Raw genomic sequence first — 15,790 nt, forward strand, 5'->3', positions numbered from 1 at the left:
ACAGCGCCCCCATACAGCAGGAAGCAGTTTGGAGAGAAATAACTGTGCCTATATTCCCAAATATTGTTTATAAATGTTCTTTTACATTTAAAGGGGGATATGATATAGGTATGAATAATTTACATTGATATGGATTTTGCTTTAGTGATTTAAATTTAAGGTCAATTTTTTATATGTATATGTATTTCTGATCTTGTTTAAGGTATTGTGATTGTGTAGTTCACTTAAAAATGTAATGTATATAGGTTGTTAATAGATAATCAATAATAGTCAAGCTTATAGTCATGTTAGTTAAGATTTTCTAGGTGCACATAGATATATTTTAGATAGGCATTCTTCATATTTCTCAAAGATTATAGAATATGGCATTTTAAATGTTTTAATAACTTAGGGCTTTTCATGACAATGAGACACGTCTGCTCCTGGCAGCATCAATCTACTTGAAGAAGAAGATGGGCATCGAAGAGGCATGTTATGGAGTTTGATAGCCATTTGGGCAAGAAACTATTGCATAAACTGGACACAGAGAACCCTCAGAGAGAGGACTGCTGAACTTGCCTAAAGGCGAGATGAACTTTTGAGGTTCCTGATTCATGAAGGAGTCTGCGAGACATTCTGCAGTACACAGCAGATAATGACTGAACTGCCTTTGAAATTTCCTGCTTCATGGAAATGTCTGCTGGAAACTATGGGCCTGTAGGCCGAAGATGAATGCCCCAATGATACAGAGAAACTTTGGGTGACTGTCCAGCCAGTGAGGTGTCTCTGTCATTTCTAGAGTTTGGAAGTTGATTATTTTTTGTTTACTAAGTTAATATTATATCCTTCTGTAGTCTTTGATGGAGTTGAAGAATAGTTAGTTATAGTTATAGTTTTCCTTAGTTATGATAAAAGATAAAGTAGATGTAAATATTGTAACTGTCATTCTTGTTTTATAACTGTTTTGTTATATGTAATTTTGCTTTGTTAAAGTGAAAGCCTTTCTTTTTTGTTTAAACAGAAAAAGGGGAAATGATGGAGGAAGGTCATTGGCTAATAAAGAAACTGCCTTGGCCCATTTGATAGGCCAGCCTTTAGGTGGGTAGAGTAAACAGAACAGAATGCTGGGAGGAAAAGGAAGTGACGTAAGACTCGATAGCTCTGCTCTCTGGAAGAGACGCAATGAAGCTCCGACCCAGGATGGACGTAGGCTAGAATCTTTCCAGTAAGTGCACCTCGGTGCTACACATATTAGTAGAAATGGGACAGGCAGTGTTTAAGTGAATACAGTTTGTGTGTTGTTATTTCGGGGCATAAGCTAGCTGGCAGCCAGGAGCCAAGCTGCAAGAATTCAGCCTGCAGCTCCATCAACAAATAACGAATTTTCCTGCAGTAATCTTTGAAGCTTCCAGGAAAAAGATGGGGCCCCACAACAATGAATCCACCTGGTTGATATGACATCGTGATGTTGATAGCACTACTATAAGACCTGTTTTGGGTACCAGCTGCTCAAGATGGTTCCAACTTGGTTAACTGAAATGGTGTACTTTTTTACAACATTCTGGTCAGAACTCCAAATAGTAATCTCAGAAAAACCCTACCAAATACTCAGAGACTATTTGTAATTATACCAGACATTAATCTTGGAACTTAACCATCATTTTACTCTCACAGGATCACATAGAAAGAACATCACCCCCATGACAGCTACAAGTAATTCTAGAAGACGACATCCTCTCTCCTATCAAAGTTTGCCCTCAGGGTTAGAGATATCACTTAAAGGTTGATTATAAGTAGTATAGGGTTAGGGGTTGGAGAGGAAATTATGTAGGCTCAGGGAGCTCTTTGAGGAAAAAAAAAGGGAAATTGGAGGTGATAATAAATTAGTGTGAACTTATTCACACTAATAATAATAGTGAGTAATAGAGTGAATACTTGCAAGCTAATATTTATAGGCAATTTACATTGGTATAGATTCTTGTATATTGATACAAACTTAAATTATATTGAATATGTTCCTCTTTTTGTCTACAGTATTTGTATGTCTAGGCAAAGTTATTTTGTCATATTGTATGCATGCCTGCTTCTACCCCTGCTTAAGACATTTTGTATACTGATACAATTTTAGCATATATTTATCATATTGCAATATACATTTCTACCTCTAATCAAAATACTTTTGCATTGTTTACATTTTGAGATCATTATCCTCATTCATTGCACAGTTGTTTAAAGATTATTTAATATTCTAATGGGAAGTCTTATTAAGTTATGTAGGTATCAAGAATGATAGACCACTTGTCATCCATGCTTCTCATACTTACAGTTAGACTAATCAGTTTCTTTAGATAAATGAAGATTATATTCTGCATAGATAGATAATCATCAATCACTTCAAAGAGCTGTAGAATATGGGATTTAAATAATTTAGGGTTCTGTTGATGTGAGACGTGATTGCTCCTGCTAGAACCAATAAGAATGTTGAGCACTGCCGAGTGATGGTGGTGCACGCCTTTAATCCCAGCACCTGGGAGGCAGAGGCAGGCAGATCTCTGTGAGTTCGAGACCAGCCTGGTCTACAGAGCTAGTTCCAGGACAGGCTCCAAAGCCACAGAGAAACCCTGTCTCGAAAAAACAAAACAAAACAAAAAACAAACAAACAAAAAAAGAATGTTGAACACTGAAGATATTTCACTTGGAGTTTGTTTTCTTCTTGGCAAAAATGGCCTTCGGGTAAGGTACTGCCCATGTATTGATCACTGACAAAATGCACGATGTCTAAGCAGGATACAAAAAAAAAAAAAAAAAAAAAAAAAAAAAAAAAGACGGTGAAATCTTGCTAAAACAGAGTAAGACAGTTTTCAAAAATTTCCTGCCTCTGAAATGGTCTGTCAGGTACACTAGGCCTTAGCCAAAGTTGGTAGCTCCAGTGTTGCAAATGAGACATTGGGTGATTGTCCAGGTAGCCAGTTGTCTCTGTCATTTGTTGCATATTTTGGAAGTTGCTTGATTGCACTTCCTGCTTACTCCAGTAATATTATTTCCCTTCTCAGGTCTTCGATAGGGTTGAAGACTAGATAGTTGTAGTTACTTTCCTCTCATAACTTGGCCAAGTTATTTCTAATACAAGACTTACATTCCTTAGGATAGGACAATTATTGAAACATCACATGTTTCTTGCTTAATATTGTTTACACTGGTTGTAATTCTAATTTTTATACCTGATATTTGTTATTATTGTATATAAATTTGTATTAGGCTTAGAACTCTCTTATTTAAACAAAAGGGGGAAGTGCTGTAGGAATTCCTACCACCAGTAGCCTTTAAGTTATCAGCCCACTTGGGTGAGGCCTCTTATACTATAAATGCTGATGTAAAGCATGTTCCCTCTTCTGGATTCAGTTCCTGTTCCCAATCATGCAAAGGACTATGGTCTGTGAATCTATCCCTAAATAAATAACTCTTTATTATACTCAATTCTTAGCTAGTGTGGGATAGCCCTTTAGCATCCGTCTTCAGACTGGTTTCTCTGCTTCTCTGATCTTTCAGCTTTCACCCCCTAATATCTATCTGTCCTTGGGTTTTTATTAAGACCAATTAGAACTCATGCTACAGAGATCTGCCTGCCTCTACCTTTGTCATTTTTATTACTTTAAGCATGTGTGCTTATGTGTGGTGTGTGCGTGTGACTGCAGGTGCCTGAGGAGCTAAGAAGAGGGTGTTGCATTCCCTGGAGTTGGAGTGCACATGAGCCCCTGATATGAGTGCTGGGAGCCATACTCCTCTCCTTCCCAGAGCAGCAAGGGCTCTTAACCCCTGAGCCATCTCTCCAGTTCTGTGACAAGAACGTTTTGCTACAGCACTAGGCTTTTAGATACTAAGAAATTTGAGGTTTGGCAAAGTAGAAGTCTGATTTTCTCTCTTTAGAGTCATTGCTGCTTTCCTCACCTGAATCATGAGGCTTTTTGAATTTTTCCTTAACTTTGACTTGTGTGGGCTTGCCCCATGATGAGGGGGATTATAGCATCTACCTGATATGAATAAAAATGAGTCAACTCAGAGAAAAAGAAAGCAAAGCAGAGGCTCTTACTTTATAAAATATGCTGTGGTTATGAAAGATGAGACGCATGTCTGCAACAAAATGCTTTACCGAATGATATGCCTTCTTGTTCAGCCTTTTCTTGACTTTGTTTAACCACATGTGTTCTTTGAGGTCTGGAAAGTCTTCTTTTCTCTGTTGTGAAAAGAACCAAAAATATGTGTGTGAGGGGGATGCTGTCAGTATAGTCCTTAGCTGGCTTTCCACATGCTCCCATGGTTGTGGATTCTGAATGCTTGTATCTTTATCCCTCTAATACATAGGGTGAAATCCTAACACCTGGCACACTGGAAGTAAGAAGTAAAGGCTTTGCAATTAGCTTATGAAGGTGTAGCCCTAGGAGTGGGATTAGTGCCCTTATTAAGATTCCAGGAAGCTCTCCCAGTCTCTTTTCACCATTTGAGAGAGCAGTCTGAAGTGAGTTGCCTGCTTCCCGGAAGACTTTTAGCCAGTTGTCATGGCACACACATTTAACCCCAGAATATTGAATGCACAGGCAAATGAAATCTCTATGAGTTCAAGACCTGCTTGGTCTACAGAATGAGTTCCAGGCCAGACAGAGATGTGGAGTGAGATCTTGTCTCACATAAAGAAATAGAAGATCCTTACCAGAAGCCAGACTTTATCTGCACCTTGGCCTCAGACCTTCAATGTCCAGAGCCATAAGAAACAAATTTATATTGTATATATTGCCCCAAGTCTACGGTAGTTTGCTATGTATGGCTTCCTGCACAAAGACGCCCATCAAGAAGGCAAGAGAAAGACAACTTGTATGGGAATAAGATCACAAGATTTCAGTTTTGCTGTCCTTACTTACTTGCTTTGGTTTGTGGATAAAAAAGCAACATTTTGGTTCCTGATAGACAGTCAAGAGAAGCAGCTCACATTTCTGCAAAAGATGAAAGGTGATTCTCAATGGATGATCACTTAGGGAGAAAAGGTCTGCTTAAAATCCAAGATTCAATAAAAGACTCCTAGACCCCCTTGGACCTCTTTGAGACAAATATGAAACGTGGCTACTCCTTGGAGTATGAATTTTACAATGGGTCACATGATCCAAGTACATCATGATTTACCTTGGGGTTCTCTTCCTTACCCTCTGTAAGACCATGTTCTTCTATCAACCAAAAAGAGAGACCTTCAACTTCACACTGACTCACCAGCTGCTCCTCAGGCAACATCTTCCTCTTCAGGACCTCAGATTCCTTATGAAATGCTTGATTTTCTTGGAACTTTGCCTGATCCTTTATCTTGCAGAAGACACAGCTCCATGGGCCACTGAGAGATCAGAGATAAAGTGAGCAAGGGCAGAGGCTGTGGACCAGCCCCCATTCCTGTGGCTGACAAAGACCTCTGTTCAAGAATGGTTTCCACCTAGCATTCAACTTCACTCTTGGAGGACACTGGACTGGCTCTCCATGTGAGTTTGATATGCAAATATAACCCCTACTATTATTAATGAGTGCTGTGAACCCAAGACGGTCCCATCAAAAAACTCAGTCTACACTGAGGGCTGTATGACTCTGGGCAGGCATTCCTGGGGGCTATAAGAAAACTGGCTGAAGGAAGCCATGCAAAAAAAGCCAGTAAGTTACACTTCTCCATGTTTTCTGTATCAGGTACCTGCCATTACTCCTCTGAATTGGGGGTGACAAACTGTTTGATAAAATTAAGTCTTTCCTTCCCAAGTTAAACACCAACAAAATCCTTGACAAAGTCATCCCAAATTTCATTCATTTCAATGATCTGTCTTAAAAATACTGGCTTCTCCTTGTCCATTCAGTGTTCTTTTTCAAAGTATCCATTACAAGACACTCCTGAGGGGTGTTGGGAGCTGCATGTGGGCATTGTGAAAGAACTGATTCCTTCTGTGCTTTGGTATTATGTCTAACTAACCAGTAGAAGTGGTTTCCAATAATTCTCTGAGATGGTGCCCTGGAACTAGTGAGTGGTCTTATGAATCCTCCTGTCACCAGAGGGCAATGTTCTCTTAGAGAATTTCCAGGAGAGATCAGTCCCTGAGTCACAGTAGTTTCATCCACACTATTGATACCACCAGTCTAATCCCTTGTCAACCTCTTGGAATCTCACATTCTATCTCTGCCCAGAGATACAAATACAGCAAAGGCATGTTCTGGTGAGGGTGGGGGTGGGGGTGGGGTGCTGACATACAGGATTTCCAGTTCTCATGTAACCCAGAGTCAATTAGTTTGATAGAATGCTGGGGTGGATTTCTGTAGGCTTGACAGCCCATCTTTATCAATGTTGTTATTCCGTAGTTAGGAAAATGAATGCCTGGTTAAAGCCAACAACCACTGTATGATGCTGGCACCCCAGTGGAGCACATAGGTGACAAGGAGTGACACTTCTTTCAGGTAATCACTTTTCATTAATCATTCCATAATTATTTCCTTTAATGTTCTGCTATGCGTTCTGTAAACAGTTCTATATACTTTTGGATCTTAAGACCAAGGTCTTGCTCCCATCCTATCAATACATATTCAACTGGAGATAGCAAACCAGCAGGATGTGTGAGTGTTGGGGGGTGGGGGGATGAAGTGTGTCCTGAGGAGGAAGGGCCGGGGGTGGGGGCAGGGCTGTCTTACTAACCTCTTGTCTTCCACAGGTGGGATGTGGCAATTTTCATGATAGAATTTCCCACATCTATCACAAGGGTACAAGTTCCATCCTTGGCTGCACACTGTACACTGTTGTGAATTTTCCAGCTACAAGAGAAATGTTGCAAAATATCATCAAGAGCCATGTGACCCCATAATGCTGAAACATGTAGCCTTTGCCTAAACCAAGGAGGCCCAGAAATCTTTACTCCAAAGTAGATATTTCAAATACTTTTTTAATGTGTGTGTTTCTGAGTGTATATACATGCACCACAGCTGTGCAGTTGCCTGCAGAGGCTACAAGTGAGAATTGTATCCCCTGGCCTTACATTTTCAGGTGGTTGTCAGCTGCCATGTGGATGCTGGGAACCAAATCTGGGTCCTCTGGTTCTGTGGGACAATGGGTTGTACCCTGTCACTTGCATTTTAAATAAATGCTGATTGGCCAAGCCAGGCAGGAAGTATAGGTGGGGCGACCAGGTAGGAAGTAGAGGCAGGACAATGAGAATTCTAGACAGAGGGAAGTTTCCGTCTGCAGTTGTCATCCAGACAAAGAGGAAGCAAGATGTGACTGCCTCGCCGAAAAAGGTACCATCTACGTGGCTAACACAGACAAGAAGAATGGGCTAATATCAGATGTAAAAAGAGTTAATAAGAACCTGAGCTAATAGGCCAATAAGTTTATGATTAATGTAGACCTCTGTATGTTTCTTTGGGACTGAACGACTGTGGGACTGGGCGGGACAGAAGCCTCAGACAACACTCTGGGAGAGCAGCAGAGCTCTTCTTAACTCTCTCTATGTCTCACCAGCCCCTCTCCTCAAAATATGAAGGACTAGTATTGAACAGAGATTTACAGAATGGAATTCTGATATGAAATAAAGTTCAGGGAATTGCTGGGATATGTCAGACTAGAAAAATTTACATTGTAAAAAACAGTGACTCTGACATGGAAATAACAGGAACACCATTGCAATATCAACAGTAACAAAAAAGATGAATTAGAGATAACAACAAATATATTATTCAGAAAAGTCTAACTCCAAAATATAATGTCTTCATCTGGATTAATTAATTAATTTCATCATCATTATTATTGGGGGGAGGAGCTCATGTAGCAAGGGCAAGCTTGGGTTCTGATTTTGTTGACTCAAGTTTCCAAAGTGGCATTTCTAACATTCAAGGAATTTGATCAGGAGAACTACCTAGGGTTGTTGAGCAGGTTCTACTATTAGAAGATGTGGGTTCCTTGGGCTCTGTTCTGTGCCCTCGACTCATTTGCCTCAATATTCACAGTTCCTTTTATGACCACTCTTTCTCTAGTCTTTCAGGTCTGCATTCTGGTCTTGTTTTGAGCCTCCAGCACTCACTCTGTGCTTCGCTAGGGAGGTCTTTATTGTTCTGGAACACTGTCCCTGTTCCTATGTCACAGTGACCCTCTATCCTTTCATCATATGAACCCTGACTCATCCCTGCCCCTCCCTGTCTCAGACACCCAGCCATAAACCAGTCATGTTCATTCTAAATTTTATATCTCGCCTCATGCTTGTATAGGGCCTTATGCTATCAGGGTGCAGGATTCCTTACCCATGACATCACCATCAAGGGAAAATATCCAACAAGTCAGAACTGAAGTGAATAAAATAATTTGTGGTTTCTCTTTTTACCCAGGCATTTATTATGGCACAAGATTCAAATTCTAGGCTGCAAACATGAATCTGGTCAATGGGATCTCTTATAGGTACCTTGAATGGCCCCTGAGGGACATGTTTGGAGGCATCAATCTCCATCAGGAACCCGAGGCAGGGAATCTTGCAATAGTCTCTGCTTTTTATAATAGCAGGTGAGGCTGTATTTGCTGAACACTCTTTTTAGGTTGCTGGGTCAAGATTTCTGAGTCATTTATTAAAAACACTGCAAAGTGAGTCCTGAGGAAGAGCAGGATACAGGCAAATCTACATAGTGGTCCATTGTCTAGAAGCCTGGATGGGCCCTTAGGTTTATCTTTTTTAAGGTGGGTATAGAATCCAGGCTCAGGCCTAGGTGATCACTGACTATTAAGGTACCATCCCCATAAACAGCCAGCCCTCTTTTAGTGTTGCTCCCTTCATGATGCTAGAGTTTGAACCCAGTGAACCTGGAGAGTGAAAGACAAGCATTCTACTACTAGGTAAACACTTTACCATCAAGCCATGCCCTTGCCTCTTTCGTTTTTTTGTTTTTATTTTCATTTGATGTGCATGGATGCTTTGCTTTCATGTATATCTATGCACCACTTGTGAACCTGGGGCCCACAGAGGACAAAAGAAGAAGTCAGATTCACCGGAATTAGAATGACAGATGGTTGCAAACTACCAAGTGGATGCTAGGTTTTGAACCCAGAGTCACAAAAGGGCAGCAAGTACTCTTATCCCTGACCCTTTCTCCAACTTCACCCTTTTAAACAAGAAATTTGTTCTCTTATTTAATATAATCATTAATATGTTACAGACTAAAAACACTTGTGGAATTAAAAATTATTCCAGGCTTGAAAGTGTAGTCCAGTGGTAGAATGTTCAACCTAGCATGAATAAGGCCCTAGGTTTGACCTTGAACATTGAGAGAGGAAAACATAACAAGTATCTAGGATTCTATCAACATCAATTTCAGTTCACTGAGTCTGGGCTGGAGCACTGGATGCAAAAATATTCTGAGGGGTTCTAAATCACAGTCATCAGGTGAGATCTCTGTTTCCAAGTAGTGATCCATGGACCAGAAACCTCATCAACTGCCTCAGTCATCCAATGAGCTATCCAGACTCCAGAGATGAGAGCTCAATGCCTTGTCTCCAGCAGAGGAACAAAAGAAGTGTGCGTGGGCCTAAATATGTTACCTTCATAGGTCAGAGGAAGTCCTGGGACTGGAGTTAGAGAAGGATATAAGCTACCGTGTGAATGTGGGAATATACTTGGGTCTTTCGGAAGAGTAGCTAGTTCTCTTAACCACTGAGACTTATTTCCAGCCCTCAGATTTTTTTTTTTAAAAACTACATTTTATTTATGTATATAGACACTGATGTGACATTCAGTTAGAGATCAAAGGGAAAATTTTGGGAACCTGTTTTCTCTTTCCATCATATGGTTGCTGAGGATTCAACTCAGGTCATCAGGTTGGGCAGCAAGTACCTTTAGTTCCTGGGTCATATTGCCAGTCCATTGTTTTACTGTTTTTTTTTTTTTTTTTTTGGTTTTTCGAGACCAGTTTTCCTCTGTGGTTTTGGGGCCTGTCCTGGAATTAGCTCTTGTAAACCAGGCTGGTCTCGAACTCACAGATATCCCCCTGCCTCTGCCTTTCAAGTGCTGGGATTAAAGGCGTGTGCCACCACCACCCGGCTGTTTTACTGTTTTTAAAAATTGTTCCCACCTCAGTCTCAATGTTTTAATGTTTAATGGAGCACTGGCCTCTTATATTGTAAAATATTTTAAAATATCAATCACAACAATACCATATTGTATTGTTCCATTTTTGCCATAATCAGTGTATGTAACAACTGTAATGTGACAGAGAGCACTACTAACAATTTGTAGATGATGACCTCAGACATCATGGAAGGAGATCTTGGAATAATTACCTTTCTCTTTTTCTTTGGTGGGTCTGGTACATACTTGTTCTGAAAGACAGAGATGTTGATGATGGGGTAAATCGTTGGTTTTATTTTGTAATTCTAACTGCTGTCTAGTTATTCTGTCTGAACGTACTATTGCTAAATATCACCAATAAAGGAAAATATCTAACAAGTTAGAGCCAAAGTGAATAAAATTATAATTTTTAATTTCTCTCTTTACCCAGACATTTACTATGACATAAGAACACACAATGTTCATATTCTAGGCTGCAAACATGAATCTGGTCCATGGGATCTCTTTTATAGATACCTAGAATGGCCCCTGAGGGACATGTTTGGAGGCATCTATTCCAACAGGGCCCTGGGCAGGGAATCTTGCAACAGGCTTTCCTTTTTATAATAACAGGTAAATTTAGAAGCCTGGTTAGACCCTGAGGTTTATCTTTTTTAATGTGGGCGTAGAACCCAAATCTAGACAATCACTGCACTATTAAGGTTCCATCCCCATATACATCCAGCTCTCTTTAAGTGGTGCTCCCTCCATGGTGCTGGAGTATGAACCTGAAGCATGATAGACAAGCATCTACCACTAGGTAAACATTTCACCACTTAGCCATGCTCTTGTTCCTTTGATTTTTTGTTTTTACTTTAATTTTATGTGCATGGATGTTTTGCTTTCATGTATGTTTACGTTTTAATTGTGAGCTTGGGGCCCACAAAGGACAGAAGGTGTCAGATTCGCTGGAATTAGAATTACAGATGGTTGCAAGCCACCAAGTGGACGCTAGGTTTTGAACCCAGGTCCTTGGAAGGAGCAAGTGCTCTTAACCATTGAGCCTTTCCCCAACCTCCTCTTTTTTAAACAAGAAATTTGTTCTTTTATTTAACAGTAATCATCAACATGTTATAGACTAAAATCATTCACAGAACTAAAAGATTTCCAGGTTTGAGAGTGTAGTCCAATGGGAGAATGTTCAACCTCACATGAAAGGGGCCCTAGGTTTGATCCTTAACACTGAGGGAAAAAAACAAAACACATATCTAGGATCCAATTGACATGAATTTCAATTTACTGAGTCTGACCTGGAGCCAAGCACTGGATGCTTAAACATTCTGAGGGGTTCTAATGCACAGCCATCAGGTGAGATCTCTGCCTGCAAGCAGTGGTCCATGGACCAGAAGCCTCAGGATTTACCTCAGTCATCCAATGAGCTATCCAGACTCCAGAGATGAGAGCTCAATGCCTTGTCTCCAGCAGAGGAACAAAAGAAGTGTGGGTGGGCCTAAATATGTTACCTTCATAGGTCAGAGGAAGTCCTGGGACTGGAGTTACAGATGGATATAAGCTACCGTGTGAATGCGGGAATATACTTGGGTCTTTTGGAAGAGCAGTTAGTGCTAGTTCTCTTAACCACCGAGTCATCTTTGCAGGATTTACGTCTTTAAAAATTGCATTTTATATGTGCAAGTGTATAGACACTCATGTGACAATGAGGTAGAGAGCAAAGGACATATTTAGGGAACCTGTTTTCTCTTTTAAATCATATGGTTGCTGGGGATTCAACTCAGGTAATCAGGTTTAGTTCCTGGGTTATATTGGCAGTCCATTGTTTTATTGTTTTAGAGAATTATTCCCACCTCATTCTTAAATGTTTTAATGTTAAATGGAGCACTAGCCTTTTATACTGTATAATATTTTAAAATATTAATCACAACAATACCATATTTTAAAATCCATTTTTACTATAATCAGTGAATTTAACAACTGTAATATGACAGAAATCACAACTACCAATTTGCAGATGATGGCCTCAGACATCATGGAAGGAGATCTTGGAATAATTACCTTTTTCTTTTGTGGGTTCGGTAGCAATTCTTTCTGAAAGATAGAGATGTTAATGATGGGGTAACTCTTTGCTTTTATTTTGTATTTCTACCTGCTTTCTAGTTACTCTGTCTGGATGTTCCATTGTTAAATACAAGTTGTCATGGAAATTGCTCCCCATGTGCCCTAATGCTGAGTCAAGGACACATTTAAACCCCTTTTTCTGGCCTTGTGATTTTCACAGTGAGCCCAGACAAGAGATGGTGCTTGATCTCCCACAGTTTCCAGACACATTGAGGGCTGGTTTCTAATGCCCTTCTTTCTCCATGCAGAAAGCCCCACCCTACACTTTATCAGAACTGTCCTTTGTGATCCAGCTCAGGAAAGACTGTTCCATAACAAGGCTTTCAGTCCTAAATCAAGAAATAGCCATCCCATCCCTTGGCTTCAGCATCATTTGCTACAGACTCCTCTCCTCCACAGTAGTAAGTGCAGGTAGGGTGTGAAAGTGCAGACTTGCCCTGGCCAGGGGCTCACATCTGTACTCCCCATGCTTTAGATGCAGCTCAGTCGATAGTTGATGAGCAAACTTTTTTGTTTTATTGTGAGGATGACACAGGGATAGGCCATCTGAGATATGTGACAGAAAGATCTGTGTACCCCACATCAAAAGAAACAGGGTCTACTACTAAGGGAACCTCTTGATTTTCCCAATTCAGGGGGTTGATATAAATGAAGAGCAAAGAACTTATTTCAAACTGCAATTTCAAATTATTTTCCTTTATTTAATCTTATTTTTGGCTAGATAGAGTTGAGGATGGTCTTACTCTGTAACCTCTCTGGCATATACTACAATGTCTAGGCCATCCTTGAGCTCAGAACAGTCTCCCTGCCTTAGTCTCTACAAGTGTTGGGATTACAGGTTTGGCTCACCACACTCAGGTATTCAAAAACAAGTGTGAGATGAGGACCTGGGAGAAGCCCTGCTGGAACATTCTGTAATGCAGGCATCAACACGGGTGCATTCTTTTTAGATGTGTAACTATATATTATTTTCATCACTGGAACTTCAAGTTTAAATCATAAATTTAATTTAAATTATAGTCATACTACCAAATTTTATGGAACTAGTTAGTGGTAAAGGTCACAGTCTTTTCATCCAAAGCATGCAAGTTAATACATTTAAGAGTATTAAGCTATAATGCAAGCTGGTCATGGTAATGCCTGAGTGCATGCTGGCAACAACCCATGCCATGGAACTTGGCTAAAAAGAATCATAACAGTATTGTTGACACTGCCATTTTGCCAACATCTGGTGCCAGTGAATTCTGATAGTGAAATCCTTGGTTGAAGAAACCATTCCCACTGAAGAGCTTCTAAACTGTTGTCTTGCAGTTTACATAGAAGCTTTTAATCCACCATCTTTTCCTGGAACCATGGAAGCTATCTGCCGCAGAATACCTCTATCAATTCTTTCAGGGTCCATTCATAACAACGTATGCTTTTCTTCCAGTTCTTGGATTTTTCAAGTTTTCCTCTGATTTCAAACTCCCTGGGCGTGAGCCACTTTTCATTGTCACTCCGTATACTCTTCTCATAGGTGCCTGTAAGACCAAGACCAACTGAGCAGCCAGCTACGAAAACACCTGCTCTTGCCCATAATGTCCTGGACTGGGGCTGACGTTTATTCTCAGGAGGATGTGCATTTTCCTCTCAGTCATCAGGACCCACACACCCATCCTGTTAGGTGATGGAGGAAGGTCATTAGTTAATTAATAAAGAAACTGCTTCGCCTCATAGGTTAAAACATAGGTGGGTGGAGTAAACAGAAGAGAGTGCTAGGAAGAAGAGGAAGTGAGTTCAGACTTGATAGCTCCCCTTTCCCAGGCAGACGCGATGAAGCTCTGACCCAGGATGGACGTAGGCTAGAATCTTCCCGGTAAGCACACCTTGGGGTGCTACATACATTATTAGAAATGGGCTAGTCCAGGTACAAGAGTTAGCTGATAAGAGGCTAGGTATAATGGGCCAAGCAGTGTTTAAATGAATACAGTTTGTGTGTTGTTATTTCGGGGCATAAGCTAGCCAGGCGGCTGGGAGCAGGGCAGCAGGAATGCAGCCCAAAGCTCCCCACAACAGAATGACGTCCAACGTGGGGCGACTGTATCCACAGAAAGCCTGAGAAGGATTGGGAAAGATTACAGTAAAGCATGTTTTCTTGGTAGCAGCAATTTCTTGGGTCTCTTCTGTTTGCTAGAGGCAAGTGCTCTCATCTAAGAGAGGCTTCCTGACTTAGCTTTAGCTGCAAAACCATGCAGCTCTTAAGAGGTCCTGCCATGAAACACTTAAATGGTGTTGATAAAAGCTGACTGAATGCTTGTTTGTTTTCGGCAGTAGCAGGAAAAAACCTGTGTTGTTTTAAAATGCCGGCTTTCTGGGTCATCCTGCCAGGGCAAACTCTTACTCTTTCAAGCAGGTGGTCCTGACTATGGAGGTTTTGAGTGTTAAACAACACTTAACTTGCTTGTTGGCAGGGACCTTGAAACGCCATAGAGTTGTTATAAAAATGGCTCTGGTGGTATCTCTGCCATGAGGCTGGAAAGCTAAGGAATGGGCTGGATCCAGCCATCAAAGCCACGGCTTTAATCCTACCCATAGTGCTCAGTAATTTAAAGGTTCATGTGTTCAGAAAAAGAGAGATACAGTAAAGAGAGATTCAAAAACAAAGAAAACCTCTAAATGATTTACAGTGTGTTGAAAATATGTGCAGGCTAAAAGTTAAAGTTCTTAAAGTAAAAAACAAAAAAGGAAGAAAGAGAGTAGTTGGGTGTGGTAGGACACACCTTTAATCCCAACACTTGGAAGGCAGAGGGAGATTGACCCCTGTGACTTCAAGGTGTGGTAGCACATGCCTTTAATCCCAATGCCTAGGAGGCAGAGTCAGAAGGATCTGTGAGAGTTCAAGGACAGCCTGATTTTCAGAGTTATTCCAGGACAAAGATATACAGAAAACCTGTCTCAAAAAGAAAAAATAAACAAAATAGAGTTAAAATAAAGCCATACAAAGATGGAAAATAAACAGAGAATTTTGATACTGTATGCTATTATGCTCTCTTTGAATTGTTTGAATGCTGAGGAAGGAGCAACAGCTGCTAAAAGATATTTGTTTATGAATGCTGCTGAACTAATCCAACATAGATATTTTGAAAATACCTTGACTTCAGAATTTAGATCTAAGGATATGATGCTTTGGAAAGGAGTTTCTTCTTTTGTTTTCACAGAGGATGTGACACTATGGATTGCTTCCATCCCAATATGGTATGATAGACCACACCCTCCTGAAAGCTTGCTGTGAACACCTTCAGAAAATTACTTCATTTAACTGCCAACTGAGATGAATCTAGCACACAGGTTATACCATGAAAGACCTAAATAACTGCACCCCCATTCAGCAGGAAGCAGTTTGGAGAGAAAAAACTGCGCCCATGTTCCCAAATATTGTTTATAAATGTTTTTTTACATTTAAAGGGGGGGGATATGATATAGATATGAATAATTTGCATTAGTATAGATTTTGCTTTATTGATAGAGATTTAAGGTCAATTTTGTTATATGTATTTCTGATCTTGATTAAGGTATTGTGATTGTGTAGTTCACTTAAAAAT

The 15,790-nt window shown here is 40.3% G+C and overlaps 1 protein-coding gene across 1 annotated transcript in view; it reads right to left on the bottom strand.

Annotated features, from left to right (window-relative positions):
• The window catches only part of LOC121447140 (nuclear body protein SP140-like protein), a 93,515-nt gene that overhangs the window by 13,464 nt on the left and 64,261 nt on the right, over positions 1 to 15,790 (bottom strand). The window contains exons 16-22 of the mRNA XM_041650221.1: positions 13,587 to 13,729; positions 12,147 to 12,179; positions 10,307 to 10,345; positions 6,689 to 6,804; positions 5,239 to 5,356; positions 4,896 to 4,967; positions 4,130 to 4,213 (exon numbers count right to left, since the gene is read on the bottom strand). Of these exons, the coding sequence (XP_041506155.1) occupies positions 4,130 to 4,213; positions 4,896 to 4,967; positions 5,239 to 5,356; positions 6,689 to 6,804; positions 10,307 to 10,345; positions 12,147 to 12,179; positions 13,587 to 13,729 (605 nt within the window). The remainder of the gene's footprint in view (positions 1 to 4,129; positions 4,214 to 4,895; positions 4,968 to 5,238; positions 5,357 to 6,688; positions 6,805 to 10,306; positions 10,346 to 12,146; positions 12,180 to 13,586; positions 13,730 to 15,790) is intronic.

This window comes from Microtus oregoni, unplaced genomic scaffold, assembly GCF_018167655.1.
Source record: "Microtus oregoni isolate MIOR12 unplaced genomic scaffold, Mior012 000004F_ref0000308, whole genome shotgun sequence".
NCBI classification, from domain to species: domain Eukaryota; kingdom Metazoa; phylum Chordata; class Mammalia; order Rodentia; family Cricetidae; genus Microtus; species Microtus oregoni.